This window comes from Heliconius melpomene, chromosome 7 (assembly GCF_056956725.1).
Source record: "Heliconius melpomene rosina isolate 202511_hmr_F chromosome 7, ASM5695672v1, whole genome shotgun sequence".
NCBI classification, from domain to species: Eukaryota; Metazoa; Arthropoda; class Insecta; order Lepidoptera; family Nymphalidae; genus Heliconius; species Heliconius melpomene.
The window spans coordinates 3,746,323-3,762,371 of record NC_140395.1 but is presented as its reverse complement, the minus strand read 5'-3'; the positions used below and the strand labels follow the sequence as shown (position 1 = coordinate 3,762,371).

At 34.5% G+C, this 16,049-nt stretch overlaps 1 protein-coding gene across 3 annotated transcripts in view; it reads right to left on the bottom strand.

Annotated features, from left to right (window-relative positions):
- The window catches only part of AhcyL1 (Adenosylhomocysteinase like 1), a 33,526-nt gene that overhangs the window by 6,516 nt on the left and 10,961 nt on the right, over positions 1-16,049 (bottom strand). Inside the window, exons 1-3 of one of the 3 annotated variants that reach the window (XM_085187699.1) lie at positions 12,567-12,778; positions 1,411-1,541; positions 778-980 (exon numbers count right to left, since the gene is read on the bottom strand). In XM_085187699.1, coding sequence (XP_085043825.1) covers positions 778-980; positions 1,411-1,510 — 303 coding nt within the window. In that variant the 5' untranslated portion in view covers positions 1,511-1,541; positions 12,567-12,778. Of the gene's footprint in view, positions 1-777; positions 981-1,410; positions 1,642-12,566; positions 12,779-16,049 lie in introns of those variants that run through there. The other 2 variants (XM_085187698.1, XM_085187697.1) reach the window with 2 other exon arrangements.

Here is a 16,049-nt window from a genome sequence, read left to right as displayed (position 1 = left end):
AGGAAATATTTAACTTATTCATTTTCTTACTCTGGTAAAGAGACAGAGCGCTGCTTTCAGCTCCGCCACGCAACATAATACAATGCCTCCAGAATTCGACGGAGAGTGAGAAAAGGAAGAGTCATAATACTGGGTTACCAGGTTCCCCTGCCTACCAAATAACTATACCGCTTACCAGTTCTTAAAGCATTATAGACAAAATTTATACACCATATTCAAATACTACTTCTATTTTTATCAACAAAATTTCTACTAAATTCTAGTTTGACGAGAATCAAAGGTACGTCAGTCATAGAACAACGTGGCTGCAATCACGCAACCCAAATATCATTCTGATCGATTTCATTCTATATTCGTTACAAAGAGTGTAGGTTTTAAATGGATGACCTAAATCTATAATTTTAAAAGGTTTTCCTTTTTCGCGATTGATAAGCCACCCCGATTTGTGAATGATAAATCCTACTTTATCGCCCAAGCAAAAAAAAATTTTTGCAAGTATTGAATGGTGGAATGTAATGAAATGTAGTGTCTGTTGGAACCTTAAAAACATATCTAAAATCTGAATAAACAGGATGGTCGGGGGGTGGAATTCATTGAAGGAAAAACGGTCCGTGTTAAATATACTACAGCGCGTTTTTACGTATACATACATACCTGTAAATGTCACATTTATACAACTACCGTTCCCACTTTTCATCCAATTCTTGAGAAGTGCGTTAACCCTAGGTTCCCTCTACCTCCCCTGAAAAAAATTTTACATTCAATCTCCAAAATTACCTTGGCATCTTTCAAAGGCTTATCATCCTTGGCGCGGGCTCTTAAAGCCATTATTCCCGGCATTTCTTGTTCAGCGATCTCTATCTCACGTCTCCCGAAGGCATGCTGGTCGACGTTACGAACACAGTGTGGTGGGTTTGGTTGTCCCGCTGCTATAGCCTTTTCGTGGGGCTGTACACCTTCATCTTCATCGGAGGATGACCCTGAAAGAGATTGAAAATATATATATAATTCTGCAAATCTAATATAAATATCTAATATTATAAATCCGGTTAAGCACGCTAATCTTAGGAACTATTGGTTCAAATTGAACAAATATTTTTGTATTGGATAGTCCATTTGTCGGTTATTGGCTATATTATATCACGTTTATCTTTTGTACACCAAATCCACTATACTCAGAATTACTTCTGGCACTTAGCTTGTCATCCATAACTCTTAGTTACTTCCAATATGGTAGAGGTGAAGCCGAAGCCGTATTCCCAATGGAGGTAGGCCCATTCTGGCGGCGTCGAGTTTCGCCACTCAACAGACAAAAAAAACAGGCAGCAGTATGTGGAAATTGAACACAATTCTACATTTACAATGTTGTTTACCAAACATTTTACTCACGTTATAAATTAATAAACTTACAAAAATCACTCCTCCCAGATATAACGGAGTGTCGTTTCCTCAACGATGCGCTGGTCTCCTCCATGATGGTGGGTTGTTTCAGTATTCCGGTGGAAGGCATTTAGATCGCTTTTTGTGCACGTTTTATTTTACTTAAAAAAACATTTTGACAGTGACATTTCTGTTTTTTTTTTTATTAGCTTAGTTTTATTCAAGACAATGATCTCAAAATTATGTCATAGTTAATTTGAGCTTTGAAAATATGGATTAATTAGTTTTTTTTTTGTATTTTATCTATGGTAATTTTGAATTTGAATTAAATTTTGATATAGTACACTTTATAAAAAAAAATATTGTAAAGATATTGTCTATACAATATGGTTAAAATTTATTTTAATTTTGTTTTATTTATTGAATGAATACCTATACAATTCACATGATGATAAAATATACACCTTAGCTACTCGTAGCAAATCTAAGTGCTTCTTATATAACTTCTATTATGCAGCACGTTTCATATTTGCACGTGAACACTCATAGTCAAAGTATCTGTGAGATTATCTGTAATACCTACTTCTATATCAATAAATACTTAGTAGACGAAAGTACCTAAGAGATGTAATAGTCTTTTTTAGCTTTATACTAAAACCCTTACGGGATCCTAGTGTTAAAACACTCCGTTCCCATTAAGACACATAAGTGCCCAGAATTTTGGAGGCATTGCGTGTTGAGTGGCAGAACGAAACGACTCGCTTTGCATCGTTACCAGAACGAGGAGATGAAAATATTAAATAAATGTAAAATATTTTAACTAATACATATATTTAATATCTAGTAAATATTTTTCAAAAACTTGATTTTCGTATGAAAAATAAACTTAGGTTGTGTAAATTTTCTCATAAAAAAAAACATAATAAGCCTAAGCAATTTAAACTAAATATGAGTCTTTTCGAGTTGGGTGCATTCGTGGGAGTAATTATATTAAAATAATTTTTATTATTCATGTCTGGTACGGCGGCGGTGAGTCCCGCCACTCAACAAGCTATGTCTTAATAAAGTCCATAAGTAGAGAATGAAGTATCTTAACACTACATTTTCTTTGCCTACCTGAAACGTGTAAATTAAAAAAAACAATGGTGTGGTGTCGTGGGACACCAGGTAGGAACGAAGTTCCTTCGGCTAATGAATAAGAATCGACACAAATTGCAAAAAAAGTCGTGCTCAATTTTATGTAGGTTTTCTTGATTTTTCTCTTAAATTTTGCTGATTAGTTTTTATTTAAGTACAAGAAAGTATTTAGGAAATTCAGTATTTTAGGAAATAATAAATTACTTAAAATAAAAAAACATCGTAATTCAAATTATCAACTAAAAAAAGAAAGAGGGAGAAAGGTAATATACACTACTCGTCTGTGTATGCGACAGTCGCGCCTGCGCACGTCTCATTTAACACGGTTTTATTCCGCGCATTTTTCTTACGGTTTTACTATCATATTTTTTTCAGTTCGGTCACGCAGCGAAATCCCTATCCCTTCCAAGCCTGCCGTAAGGAACTTCGTTCCAAAACTTCGTTCCAATAAATGAAAGTACCTATTGAATGACTTTCAAAGGGCAAATATTACAAAGTACGAAGAAACATACTACGCATATCCAGTAAATCACGCGCTGGATTTCTCAATATCTAAACATAGATCACATGTTATTAATAACATCATCTATTACATACATTAAGGGCTATTTTAGCTTCAAAAATGTTGATTTTATGCATTTCTTATTTAAGGCAAGGGTTACTAGTTCATATCCCAGTTGAAATATCTTTTATTTTTACATGTTCCCATAGACTTTCAAAGAACGCAACGGATTTTAAAGCTGTTTTCACTAATAGACAGAGTAATTCGATGCGTAAGGTTCATATTTACGATACACATGCATTAATTTTGAGTAAATTCGAAAATATCAAAGATTTAATAATGTCAAAAAACACATTTTCGTGCGCTCAACTATCAGAAACCTAAATAACTAAGTAGCTACGTGGTAATTACGTGGTCAACGAAGGGGAAGCTATGAGCGGAACACTAATTTGTTCATATAAAACGATGTAAATAGGCATGTTAATATTATAAAACCTAATTTATATCAAAATATTAGCATGAGATTATTAAACGGTCGAAATTATTAAATATCACTCGGGGGAATGAATATTTTCATTTCCTCGCTCTGACACTAAGGCCCGGCGTTAAGTTTCGACACTCGAAAAATTCGGCGAAAAGTGGGCAATGGAGTGTCTTAACATTAGGTTTCCCTCTGCCTATCGCGGTGTGTACATGATATAGCGTGAAGCTGATTAATTATTAAATGTTCTCATTTGAAAGGACGACAAAATTCAATACTTTTCCTTGTATTTCCTTTTCCTGGTGTATATGGGATAAAGTGCGGTGCAGAGTTCTACATCCAATCCTATACGGCTCGAGGGTCGGTGATGTAATAAGAATAGCTCTCAAATTACGTTTTAGCCTAGATTGCAGGGTAAGCAGGGTTACTAGTGTCAAGACACTCCGTTACCGCTTTCCACCCGAATTAAAAACATTGCGTTGAACGTCGAAACTAAATATCATGCTTTGTCAGAGGAGGTAAATAATTATAAATCTAAAATGACTCTAATTGGTACCGAACTCCTACCCATCGTATTTACAGTCAAGACACTATATCACTGCGTCAGGTTGGCCTCTATATAGAAATAGATGTATAAAAGTCAAATAAAACTTATTAGAATTCAAACTATCAACTGAAAATAATAAACATATTTAATAAACATTCGTATAGTTCAAGCGGGCGAAGCCGCCCAGGTCGGCTAGTTCAAAAATAATCATTTTATAAAAATTAAATGGAAATCGTACTTGCAGCTGTCGCGTTGACAGATTTAGAACTAGGTACACGTATAATTTGTCCTAAGAACTAAATATCAGTTCTATATACATATGTAAGTTAACTTGGACGTCGCTGACCTAAATACTCTTGATCGAATGATAATGAAATGTACTCTGTAGCTACTATCATTTATCAAAGCGAAGAATATCTTTGATAGATTGAAACTAGGCTATCACAATTTAGCATCTCAGGAAATTATTTAAAATAATTAATAGTTTAGAAATTAATCACACGAATGTAATGAGCACAAACTTTATATGTTTACTTATTGCCAGTCTTAGGTTCCACCACCCAACTTCCAATTCCATCACCAGACCGACTCCTCGGTACCATAATTTTAAATTATCATCAAGTACGTGTAATTTAGATTCTTAGATTTTATTTCGTAGTTACTTAGTTACAGCTCGACCTATAATATAAGCGTGTTAAATATGCTCATTCAATAAAACTAAACAAATGAAAGACGAAGCTAAAAGTCTCTGGAGTGAAATAACTCGATAAGTGTAGCTTTAACATTTTTAAGCTGTTATTCTGCACTGAGGAAAGAAAATTCATTCGGCCTTTTGAAACGTTTTTAGAACATTATTAATTTGCAAAATATTGGACTTTGACAGGCAGATAGGCAGAACCTGGTGTTAAGATACTCCATTCTCCACTTTCCACCCGAATTCGGGATATTGCGTGTGTTAATTGAACTCAACGACGCGGCTAAGACGGAAAAATATTTTCCTTTAATGAAATTGAAACCTATAATCGCCACGTTCAGTCCTAGTCCGCAACGATAAACCTTAACTATAAATATGAAATTTGTATCAAATTAAATTCGAACCCACTATCATCACGAGCAAAATACTACTGGCAACTAGGTACCTACATATAAGAAGTCCATTACTGCGCTACATTGCTAGCAATGTTAAACACATTTACGGCATGAAGGCAATCTAGTTCATTATTTGATTTTAAATATAATTCATATACTTATGTACTTATTTGCTGGTAAACCCTGCTCTAGAAAATAAAAATGTGGCGTTGGGTTCCGCTATTCAACACACAATGTCTCGAATATGGAGGAAAGTGGAGACTTTTTATTACTAATGTAGCCTTGTAACTAGTTGTAACTAATTATTATTTTCAATGAATGAAACCGAATTATTTAACCGAATTAATCGTGTATCTATATATATAAAATCGAAAGGTCACTCACTCATCACGAAATCTCAGAAACTACAAGTGCTAGGAATCTCATATTTTGCATAGGAGTTACTTATAGGACGTACGTGCTCGCTAAGACGGGAATTTTCAATATTCGACTTCTAAGGGGTAGTTTTTGGGGTTGAAAGTTTGTATGAAACTTCGTTTCTACAAATGCTAGGATGCTCAAATTTTGCATGGACCTCACTTATAGGACGTAGGTGCTCATGGAGACAGAAATTAATAATAACGTAGTTCACGCAGGCAAAGCCGCGGGCGAGCCGCTAGTATATTATATATTTCTGGAAACCCGACGTTTCGAACACTTTGCAGTAGTCCGTGGACACGGGTAGACTGAGGTGGCATCCTATTGACACAATTATTATATCAAACGACCGCCATCCATTTATTAAAATCTGTAGGTAATAATCGCGAAATTCAAAGATCTTATTATTTTCACTAAACCCAAACAGTTTCCGATTCATCTCCCACGTCGGGGGAATGTCACATATTTAAAAGAATCTTCGCTATTTCAAAATGGTTAGACAAAACGCAGAGTTAAATTCCGCCACCTTTCATTTTAACACAAGATTCTTTCTATTTATGGGTCAACACTTCTGTGTTAATAGAAAAAAATCTACGGCAGGTAATTTGAACATTTATAACTCACGTAGGTACTATATGTGGAGGTTGGAACCTATTTCACCCGACCCACGCACAGTGAAAATAAAAATTTCTATCGATTTTTAACCCATCCGTGAAACGGGTAGCTGATATTTTTGTTTCTTATCATTTTTTAGCTTCACACTTTATAACTATCACAGTACAGTAGCCAGAGGGAACCTGGGAATCCAGCATTAAGACACTGTTCTCATTATGGCATTTCCGTTCCTCACTTTCCACCGAAATCAGGGGGCATTGAGTGCTGAGTGGAGGAACCTGGAATCAAACCCAGAACCGGCTGCGTTTACACTTTAGTCGCATGCTTGTTCCTCTTCGACCTCCACCACTGGCCTCTATTGTACATTAATTATACATTCTATACGAATTAATCGTAATTCTATTAATTTATTATCCAGGTAGGACCTAGTTCCATATATATTTATACATTTTTTTATTACAGCTTAGATGAGAACCGAACCCACGACCTATCAAAAGTTACAAACCATAAACAAACATAAACAGTTATAAACCAAGGAGACACTTACAAGGAGAAACTTCATAGCACAACTATTGAGTGGACACTAAATTGCATTTCTAATAGGAACTCTATACTATACTAATAACATTATCTGTTTACGGAAGTTTAAATGGAGGTATTAATAGTGCCTTCAGAGTTAATTAATGTCAAATAACAAGAATGTTGGTTTGGAATCTCTGAGGAAGATCCATTTCAGGGTACGCGAAGTTCTCAATAGGGCGACTACAGGTTCTGTATAGTGTCAGCTTGGTCCTAAATGACATTTCACTGGTCAACCGGTCCGATTCTATAAAGCTCGAGTTCACTATGTGAATAAAAACAAAAAAAATTAAATCTTTAACCCTTTGATTACAGGTGATCACACTGTGATTTTATTTTAGGTTTTGAGAGTTCTAAGGTATATAGCTGGGTAGGCAGAGGGAAACTAATGTTAACACACTCCGTTCTCTCTCACAGCCTCATTTTCGAAACATTGAACAAGTGACGACACTTAACACTTAAGCCAGGAAATGAAAATAATACATTCCCACGAATGCTAATAGAACCCACAACCGTCCCGTTCACGGTCACGAAGGTTCCTTGGATTAAATTCAGATAAAAATAAATAGCATATATAGGTTAGTTTCTGCATCTCAATCATTCATCAATAGACAAACACGGTTGACTAGCCAGCTGTAACTCGTTTAGCGCTAGCTTTAATAGAAGCCTAACTCACTGTACTAGAATAGAATAAAGGGCAACACCTATGCCATGAAGAATATGGTGATTTAATTATATAACGCTTCACGCTGTATCCCGCACATAGCAGGATAGACAGAGGGAACCTAGTGTTAGGACTCTCCGTTCCCCACTAAATAATAAATGTAATTTCTTTTCGTGCCGCAATGTCCCATTGCGTATGACTGTTTGCTCGTAGGATCTCCACTCAGGGGAATGATTACTATATTTGATTTAATTTCATTTTCCCGCTCTGGTGGACGAAGAGCGGCGTTGAGGATTCCGCTTCTCAGCACCCAATGTTTCATAAATTTGGCAGTGCGTTGGCTAAGGGACCGCATTAACACTAGGTTCGGTCCGCCTATATAAGGGATACAGCTTATATTTAAGCCTAGTATTTCTCCAAATGTTTTCTTCATATGTTAACTTCAGGGTTCTTACGGCAATACGTACCGACTCCATTAAGACATTTCCGTTCCCCAATGTCCGAATTCTGGAGGCATTTCCTGAAGAGTAGCAGAAGCGCTTTACCTCGTTACCAGGACAAGAAAATGAAAATATCACATATTTCATTTCCTCGAATGAGAATCGAACCCCACAACCTGTCACGTTTACAATCGCACTTCGATTCATCGCTTGTGCCCCTGCCTACCAGTAACCTCAATAAAAATGTAATTTTCCGTAATAGCTTAGTGCATGTATTTGCACGCAAGACCGCCATCAAATTAATTTTAATATATCGTAGTTTAAATGTAAAAAAAAATGCGTTTATTTTATAATTAAAAAAAAGCTTTTTTTTTCCTCATACCTGATGCTAAGACTCTCCGTTCCCCACCCATCACACAATTAATTTGACATTGCGTAATGGAACTAAACCACGATTTACTTTTAATTTATAGAGATTATATTTGCTTATATATTTAGATACTGTCTATTGCATACATTCTATACGTTTTCAATTTTTTTTACTATTAGAATAAGTTTCACAAGTTGTTTTTGAACTGACACCCATTGCGTACAGTCAGAGATATTACCATAGATTAAAATGGTGAAGCAAAACAATGAGTTTTTTTATTTCTTTTATAAACATAATATTACACGTTCAAAATAAGAGCGAAGTAACTCAAAAACTTTCAATTGGTTCAAAATCAACAGTTTCTTATAAAAGCTTCTTTATAGCTAGTTAGTTTTTAGTAAAATCTGACTTTATAGAATTATTAAATTAGTGCACTTCAGTTTGTAGAACTTCACCCCGGCGGATGAACTATTTTCGTTGGGTTCTGCCACCTTAACGTGGAAAGTTGAGAGCAATGTCTTAACACTATGTTCCTTCCTTCTACTTTGCTATGTAAAGAAAGAAAGAAAAAGCCTGGAGCTGTAAAAAGTAATATTGTAAGTAACTACTTGCAATTCTAAACTCTTATTCTTCTTACAAAGTGTAAATACTATAAAAACGATGGCAAATCGAAGGCTACCATACCGTGTGCGTAAAAATCAATTAGTTATCAAATTATTCACGGAAGAAGGCATTTTATTAAGGAATTTTATTATTAGAATATTGTTAACGACTGCGTTCAGAAACTGATAAGAAACTAGAAAGGCAAATGTTGTTTAGGATTTATATCCAAACTAGCGGACGCGCGCAGCTTCGCTAGCTTATTTAGGGGTGAATTCTAATAAACCATGAAACATGTGTTCAATGAAATATTTTTAAGAGTCGAAATTTCAAATTTTGTAAAAATCGGTGGCGATTTGAAGATTTTTCCATACAAACTTTCAACCCCTTATTTGCACCTTTAGGGGTTGAATTCTAGAAAATCATGAAACATGTATTCAATTAAATACTTTTAAGAGTTTGAATTTCAAATTTTATAAAAATTGGTGCCGATTAAAAAAAAATCGATACAAACTTTCAACCCCTTATTTGCACCCTTAGCGGGAGAATTCTAGAAAACTATGAAACACGTATTCAATTAAATACTTTTAAAAATCTAAATTTCAAATTTTATAAAAATCGGTGCCGAATTAAATTTTTTTCCATACAAAGTTACAACCCCTATTTCACCCCTTTAGGCTTATAATTTTTTAAAATCCCTTCTTAGTGGATGTCCAGATTACGAAAGTAAACTTTTGTCCAAATTTCACATTTCTATCATCAGCGGTTACGGCTGTGCGTGCGTCTTACCTCAGTCAGTGAGGACAAGTCCTTTTATATATATAGATGTTACATTGAAAACTTGTTTTGGGGCTATTCTGGCAGTTGTGTGTTCGATTCTCACTTGGGAAAATGAATAACTATAATTTCCTCGTTTTGGTAAGAAGGTAAAGCACGACGTTTAGTTGCGCCACTCAACACGCAAATGTATAAAGCTAAAACACTCTCTGTGCTCAAGGTGACTCTGAGCGCTTGTAAAGTCGAACTCGAACTCGAACTTATTTTAAACTAGTAGTTCCTGAGTTTATGGCGGTGAACCAAACAAACTCTTCAGCTTTATAATATAAGTAAAGATAGTAGATAGTAAGATTTGGGCTCTATTACTATTCCTAAACCGCCCTCAATTATTATTTTGTTAATATATTCAATGTACAGAGACGCCATTTTTATTTTCTTATTATATGTAGGTATAGATTTCATATAATATTATGTTCTACGAAAAATTAATGACTTGGCGGGATCCCACAAAAGTTTAATTCTTCGAACAATGAAAGTAAACAATGTGTTGTTTCAATGGCGTCGGCGTTGCGATTTATTATTCACTTATATTAAAAAATATTTTACAGGTTTTATGAAAAAAACCGGTAAAGTGCGAGTCGGTCTCGCCCACCGAGGATTCCGTACCATTTTCAGGATTACAACTTGGACATATGCAATCATCTTCTATATATATAAAATCGAAAGGTCACTCACTCATCACGAAATCGCAGAAACTACAAGTGCTAGGAATCTCAAATTTTGCATAGGAGTTACTTATAGGATGTAGGTGCTCGCTAAGACGGGAATTTGCAATATTCGATTTCTAAGGGGTTGTTTTTGGGGTCGAAAGTTTGTATGAAACTTCGTTACTACAAATGCTAGACATCATTTTCGGACAATTGCCGAAACATTGCGTGTTGACTAACGGAATACAACGCCGCACCTTCTTTCTGTAACCGGAGCGAGAAAATGAAAACACCTTATTGCCCGAGTGAGAATCAAACCCACAACCGTCGCGTTTACTGACAGACGATGTGCCGGCCTTTTCATATAATCATTAATCTATCTATTTTATGGAATCTAGAAACCTGTGGTATTCTCTTGTTTCGGTATGTAAAGCATGTCTGGTATTTCATTGAAATTCACTTGTTATCAGTTATGAATTAGACAGGTATGAAACCATCGTCAATATTCTCACAATTATAATTAAAATATTAATATAAAAATGTTTTTGTAAGTAATTTTTATTACATAGGTACATACAAAAAATACATCTTTATCCTTTAAGTGATTTCATTTTATGTTTGTTTAGTTATTATAACGAGCGAAGCGACCGGGGTGAGGAACGCCGAGCGAAACCCCCTTGTAATATTATAGTGAGAAAGTAACAAAAAAATATTTAAAATATTACAAATATTATATCACATATATAAAAAAATAAAATACAACCAGTGTCAGAATAGGCAGAGGGAATCTAAGACACTCTGTTCTTCACATTCCGCCCAAATTATGAGACATTGCTTGTTAAGTCAAGAACGAGAAAATTAAAATAATTCATTCCCTCCAGTGGGAATTAAATACACAACTGTAGGGGTTACAGTCAAAGCTGCGCTGCTGCACCATCAAAGACTTAATTTTTTTCCCATGCAATATAAGGCTTCTATCGTAATTTTTATTTTTTGTAACAACACGTATATAAAATAGAAACGCAATAAACAATTTAAAATTGCCTTTTAACCATGAACGAGTTTTATATCCGGATACAAAACTTTTTAACGATGTAAACAACATACATATAACTCCTACAAATATCGTATAACGAAATACCTATATTATTATTAAGCAAAACATAAATGGGGTGGACTGTGAGGAACGGAGTGTCTTAACACTAGGTTCCTTCTTCTTGCACTTGCCAACCCATCTGTTTTCGGGATATATCACGTTAACTATAAAAATGAGAATATACATTTATAAGCTCATTCAGGATAAGAAACTTTCACATCTTAATTAATTATAATATCTTTATCGTAATCATTAATTATAATTTAAATTTAAATTGATTTAAATAACCAGTTTCACTTTTCAAACCGAAATTGCGGGCAAAGGCCAATCTATGTCCAGAGCCAAATAGCATACACTTAAGAACCGGCAATAAATCAATAACAAACAGCCGCAGTCACATCACTAGAGATTTACAAAGCCGCATTAAATGTATCCAATATAATAAAACGCGCGAAATTATACCTAATTAAAAATTCGTTAGATTAATTTTATTTTAATTAAAAGTAATTGGGTTTTTTTTTTTGTATAGTATTTAACACTTTCTCATACTTTTTAAATCACGCACACGATAAAAGAAAATACAGATTGTAAATAAATCACTAATTAGAAACAAATTGTCACTCCAAAAAAAAATAACACTGTACCAACATTTTCGCTGTTACTTGCCAAGAAAACAAAAAAAATACAGATTAAATAAACAAAACAGAATATAAATAGTTTTTTTTTGTGCTCAACAAGGGAGCACTGCATAGGTCGGTATCACGCGAGAGACTAGCAATGTAACAATGGGAGCTGATGCACATCTGTGTTCCGTCGTATAAAAATATAAAGAATAAAACCTAGGTCATCTGGATCGCAACTGATTTATTAACTACCCTATATAGGTTTAAAGGTCTCTATTATTAATAACACTTTATGACGCAAATTATTTTATTATAAAGATTTTATTATAATATTTTTATTTATAATCATAGTTTAAAAAGGAAAAACGTTTGAAACCATAATTATAAATAAATTAAATATATATATATATATATATATATATATATATATATTTATTTATAGTGAATTTATAGGCAAGCGTTACGATTTATTCAGCCAAAACAAAACCAGTTGAAAATAAAAAAAATTGACATTATCTTTTTAAAAATAGTGAAATACTCACAGAAAATTTATAAAGTGTAATATAAAACTGACACAAATGTATAAGAAATCAGCCTCACTTTACAGAATTTAATTAGAAAAAAAAATGGCCGCGACAATTTAGATATATTACGGTAACTAATCGGCCTTGACCAATTAAAATTTAAAAAGGTTAAATGATATGTACATATATTATGTACTAAGTACGTGTTGCACTCGCGCACTGCACTCGATGTGTGAGCGAAATCTTGCAGAATTTAGTTCAACAGGGAGGGAGTTATTAAACGTTAGGTTTTTTTTTAATATATCCACTCAAAATAAAATGTATTATTCTTATTTTTGTTTTATTTATTCGTTAATTATATTTTATTTTTATTTTTATTAAAGACATCTACCTACTTAGGAGTTGAAATATTTTTTTGATATTACATGTTATATTAGAAATGACATACATTTAGACGACGTTCCCGGCGCTAAACGCTGCGTTACAAACAAACTAAAGAAATGACAATATTTAAAAAGTAAATATTAAACCAATTCGGAGCTGAATTCACAACCCTGACACACTGTCAGTAACTTATGTGTTGCTTAATTTAAACATAGGTACTATTGACCATTGATTTAATTCATACTATTATTTAATAAATTTTAAGTTTGCTTGAAGGTGCTTATATCAGGACTACTGGTTCCAATCTAATTGAAAAATACTTTTCGTATAATACAAAAATATTTTCAGGGTTCTCCTCCTAATCAGGGTCCTAATCAGGGTTTATCGAGAAAGACTAGATAATCGTTTCGATGTAACCCACTGTAGGTACCTGCCATCAAAGTCACCTCCAACTCTTACTAGTTATTCTCATTTGACCACGCAGGCGGAGCCGCAGGTAGAGGCTGTTGGATAACAATTTCATATATATAATTACATACCTGTATTTTTTATCTCCGCGTATAACATTGAACTGAGCGTATGACATTTCGTAATAATTTCAATTGGTGTTCGCATCACATGATTAAGACTTGTTTTTTTATATAATTTACGTACAAATTAAGACCGCTAGCGGCATCTGGCTATAAACGCGATGATTGTGAATTCTATTCCCACTCGGGGAAAGGAATTATGTATTTTCATTTGCTCGGTCTATTAACAAGACCAAAGATCAACCTAATTGTCCAGTATAAGCTGGAAGTATATTTGAACTTCCAAATATGATAGATAAAAGCTAAAACAAGCCAAAAGAAAGAACCCTATTGTTAAAACACTCCGCTCCCCATTTTCCGCCGAATTCTAAAGAAATAGTACGGAACCCTAAAAATAAGCGGGCGATGCCGCGCTAGGGCCACTAGTAATAAATATTTATATATATTTATATGTTCTTAAAATAGATAAACCATTTTCTTTTATTACATCTTCTAGCCGTATCCCGCACAGCAAGCAGGACTCCAGTGTTAAGACTCATTCATTCATAATTTGCGTATGGAGTGGCGGAAAGCTCAGAACCCCGCTTGCCTGTCTGTTTACAAGAGCGGAAAAATGGAAATTATTTTAATATATATCACCTATTATATCACCCCCGAGTGGGCATCGTACTCACTACCGTCGCGTGTTACAGTGTCGCAACGTCCTCATTCTCTCCGTTCTTTCCGTTATTTAATAAATCAACATAGTTTTATTTATATAGCAAGCGGCCGCAGGAAACTAAATTGTTGTAGAAACAGTAAACTTTGAGTTATGCACTGAATATTCAACCGCGTTGTTTTAGTGCCAACTTTTGTTTAACATTTTAAATGGACGTTTTAAATAGACAAACACTCAAACGTTATTTACTGATGAAATTATGCGATACATCACTTCGATTTCAGTTTTTACCTAAAAACAATTAGAGGCCGTTATGGCGCAGTGGTACAAGCGTGCGAGTGTGCGCGACAGGTCGTGGGTTCATTTAATATTCTTAATTCCTCGCTCTGTAACCAGGCAGATCGCGGCGTTAAATTCAGCAACTCAACACTCAATGCCTCCAGAATTCTAGTGGAAAGTGGGAACGTAGTGTCTTAATATTAGATTCCCAGGTTCCCTCTGTCTACCCTGCTGTGTGCGGGATATAGCGTGAAGCTAAAAAAAAACTATACATAAAAAAATACATGGGCCATTGCCCACTAATAGATTGTTAGACGCCCTTGAACGTTTACCCTCGGCCTTCAATATTATATCAGCAAATACATCTTTACATGAAACTTGACCGAAAGGCAACAAAGGCAAAATGCGCTTGGATAATTCTATTTAGAATCTAATATACCTAATATATAGATTTTGTTTAGTAATAAAAGAAGTAAAAGTAACAGTTTCACCAGTTTTCCGCATAGCAGGGTACGCAGCGGGAACCTAGTGCTAACACACTCCGTCTTTACTTTCCGATCAACTTTCTATCGATCGTGTTGAATAGCGCTTTTTGTCTGCCTGGAAATGAAAAATAATAAAACCGGTCTAATGCGAGTCGGGCTCGCATACTGAGGGTTCCATACCAATTTCAGGATTGTATGCCAACGGGAAGTACATAAAAGTTGACAAACTTAAATTTGCGGACGTATGCATTTATTTTGTATGAAATGAACTACAATAATGAGTTTGTAAGGAATTTTTTTTCTATGAATTATATTTATAAATTTCACTTATTGGATTTTTTCCTTTATTTGTACTACATCACTCTAGTGTTACTACACTCCGCTTACCACTTCTCCACTTTCCAGTCGGAAATAAAAAATAATATGAAAAAAAACATTACAATTTTTGTTATTAGCAGTATGACCAGTATCGCAAATTTATACAAAATAATAAACATTTATTATTCGCTTGGCAAACTTCAGTAGCGGGAACGAATATCCAAACTTCATTACTTTAATAACCGTTGGCTTCAAACATGAATAGTAATTACTGATATTGTATTAACAAGCTTGTTAAAATTATAGTTTACAATTATATTAGAAGTCGGTCGGTATTTGTTAACCTCCGACGAAAACTGAGGGGGTGTTAAGTAAAGTTAAGTTTTACGTATATATGTATCTGTATATTTGTATGTGGCATCTTAACTCCCAAACGGTTCCTTCTAGTTGTTTGTTTGTTTTTCAGAGCGTTTTGTTTCGGTTATTTTTAATTATCAATTATTTTAACATAAGAGGTCACCGTGGCGCAGTAGGTCAAAGGCTGATTATAAACGCGATGGTTTTAGGTTCCCCTACTCGTGGGAATGAATTAATTTTCATTTCCCCACTCTGGGTGCTAAGTTCGCCACTGATGGAGAGATTCGTGGTGCAGTGGAGAAGTTATAGTGTAGATGCGATGGCTGTAGGTTTGATTCTCTGACCGTAGGTACAGTGGGCTCACGTCAAAACGATTAACGTAATATTATATAGCCTAGAGCCTTTCTCGATAATAGGATTGTCTAAAACCAAAAAAAAAACCATTTCAAATAGCACCATTAGTTCCTGAGATTAGCGCATTCAACCAAAC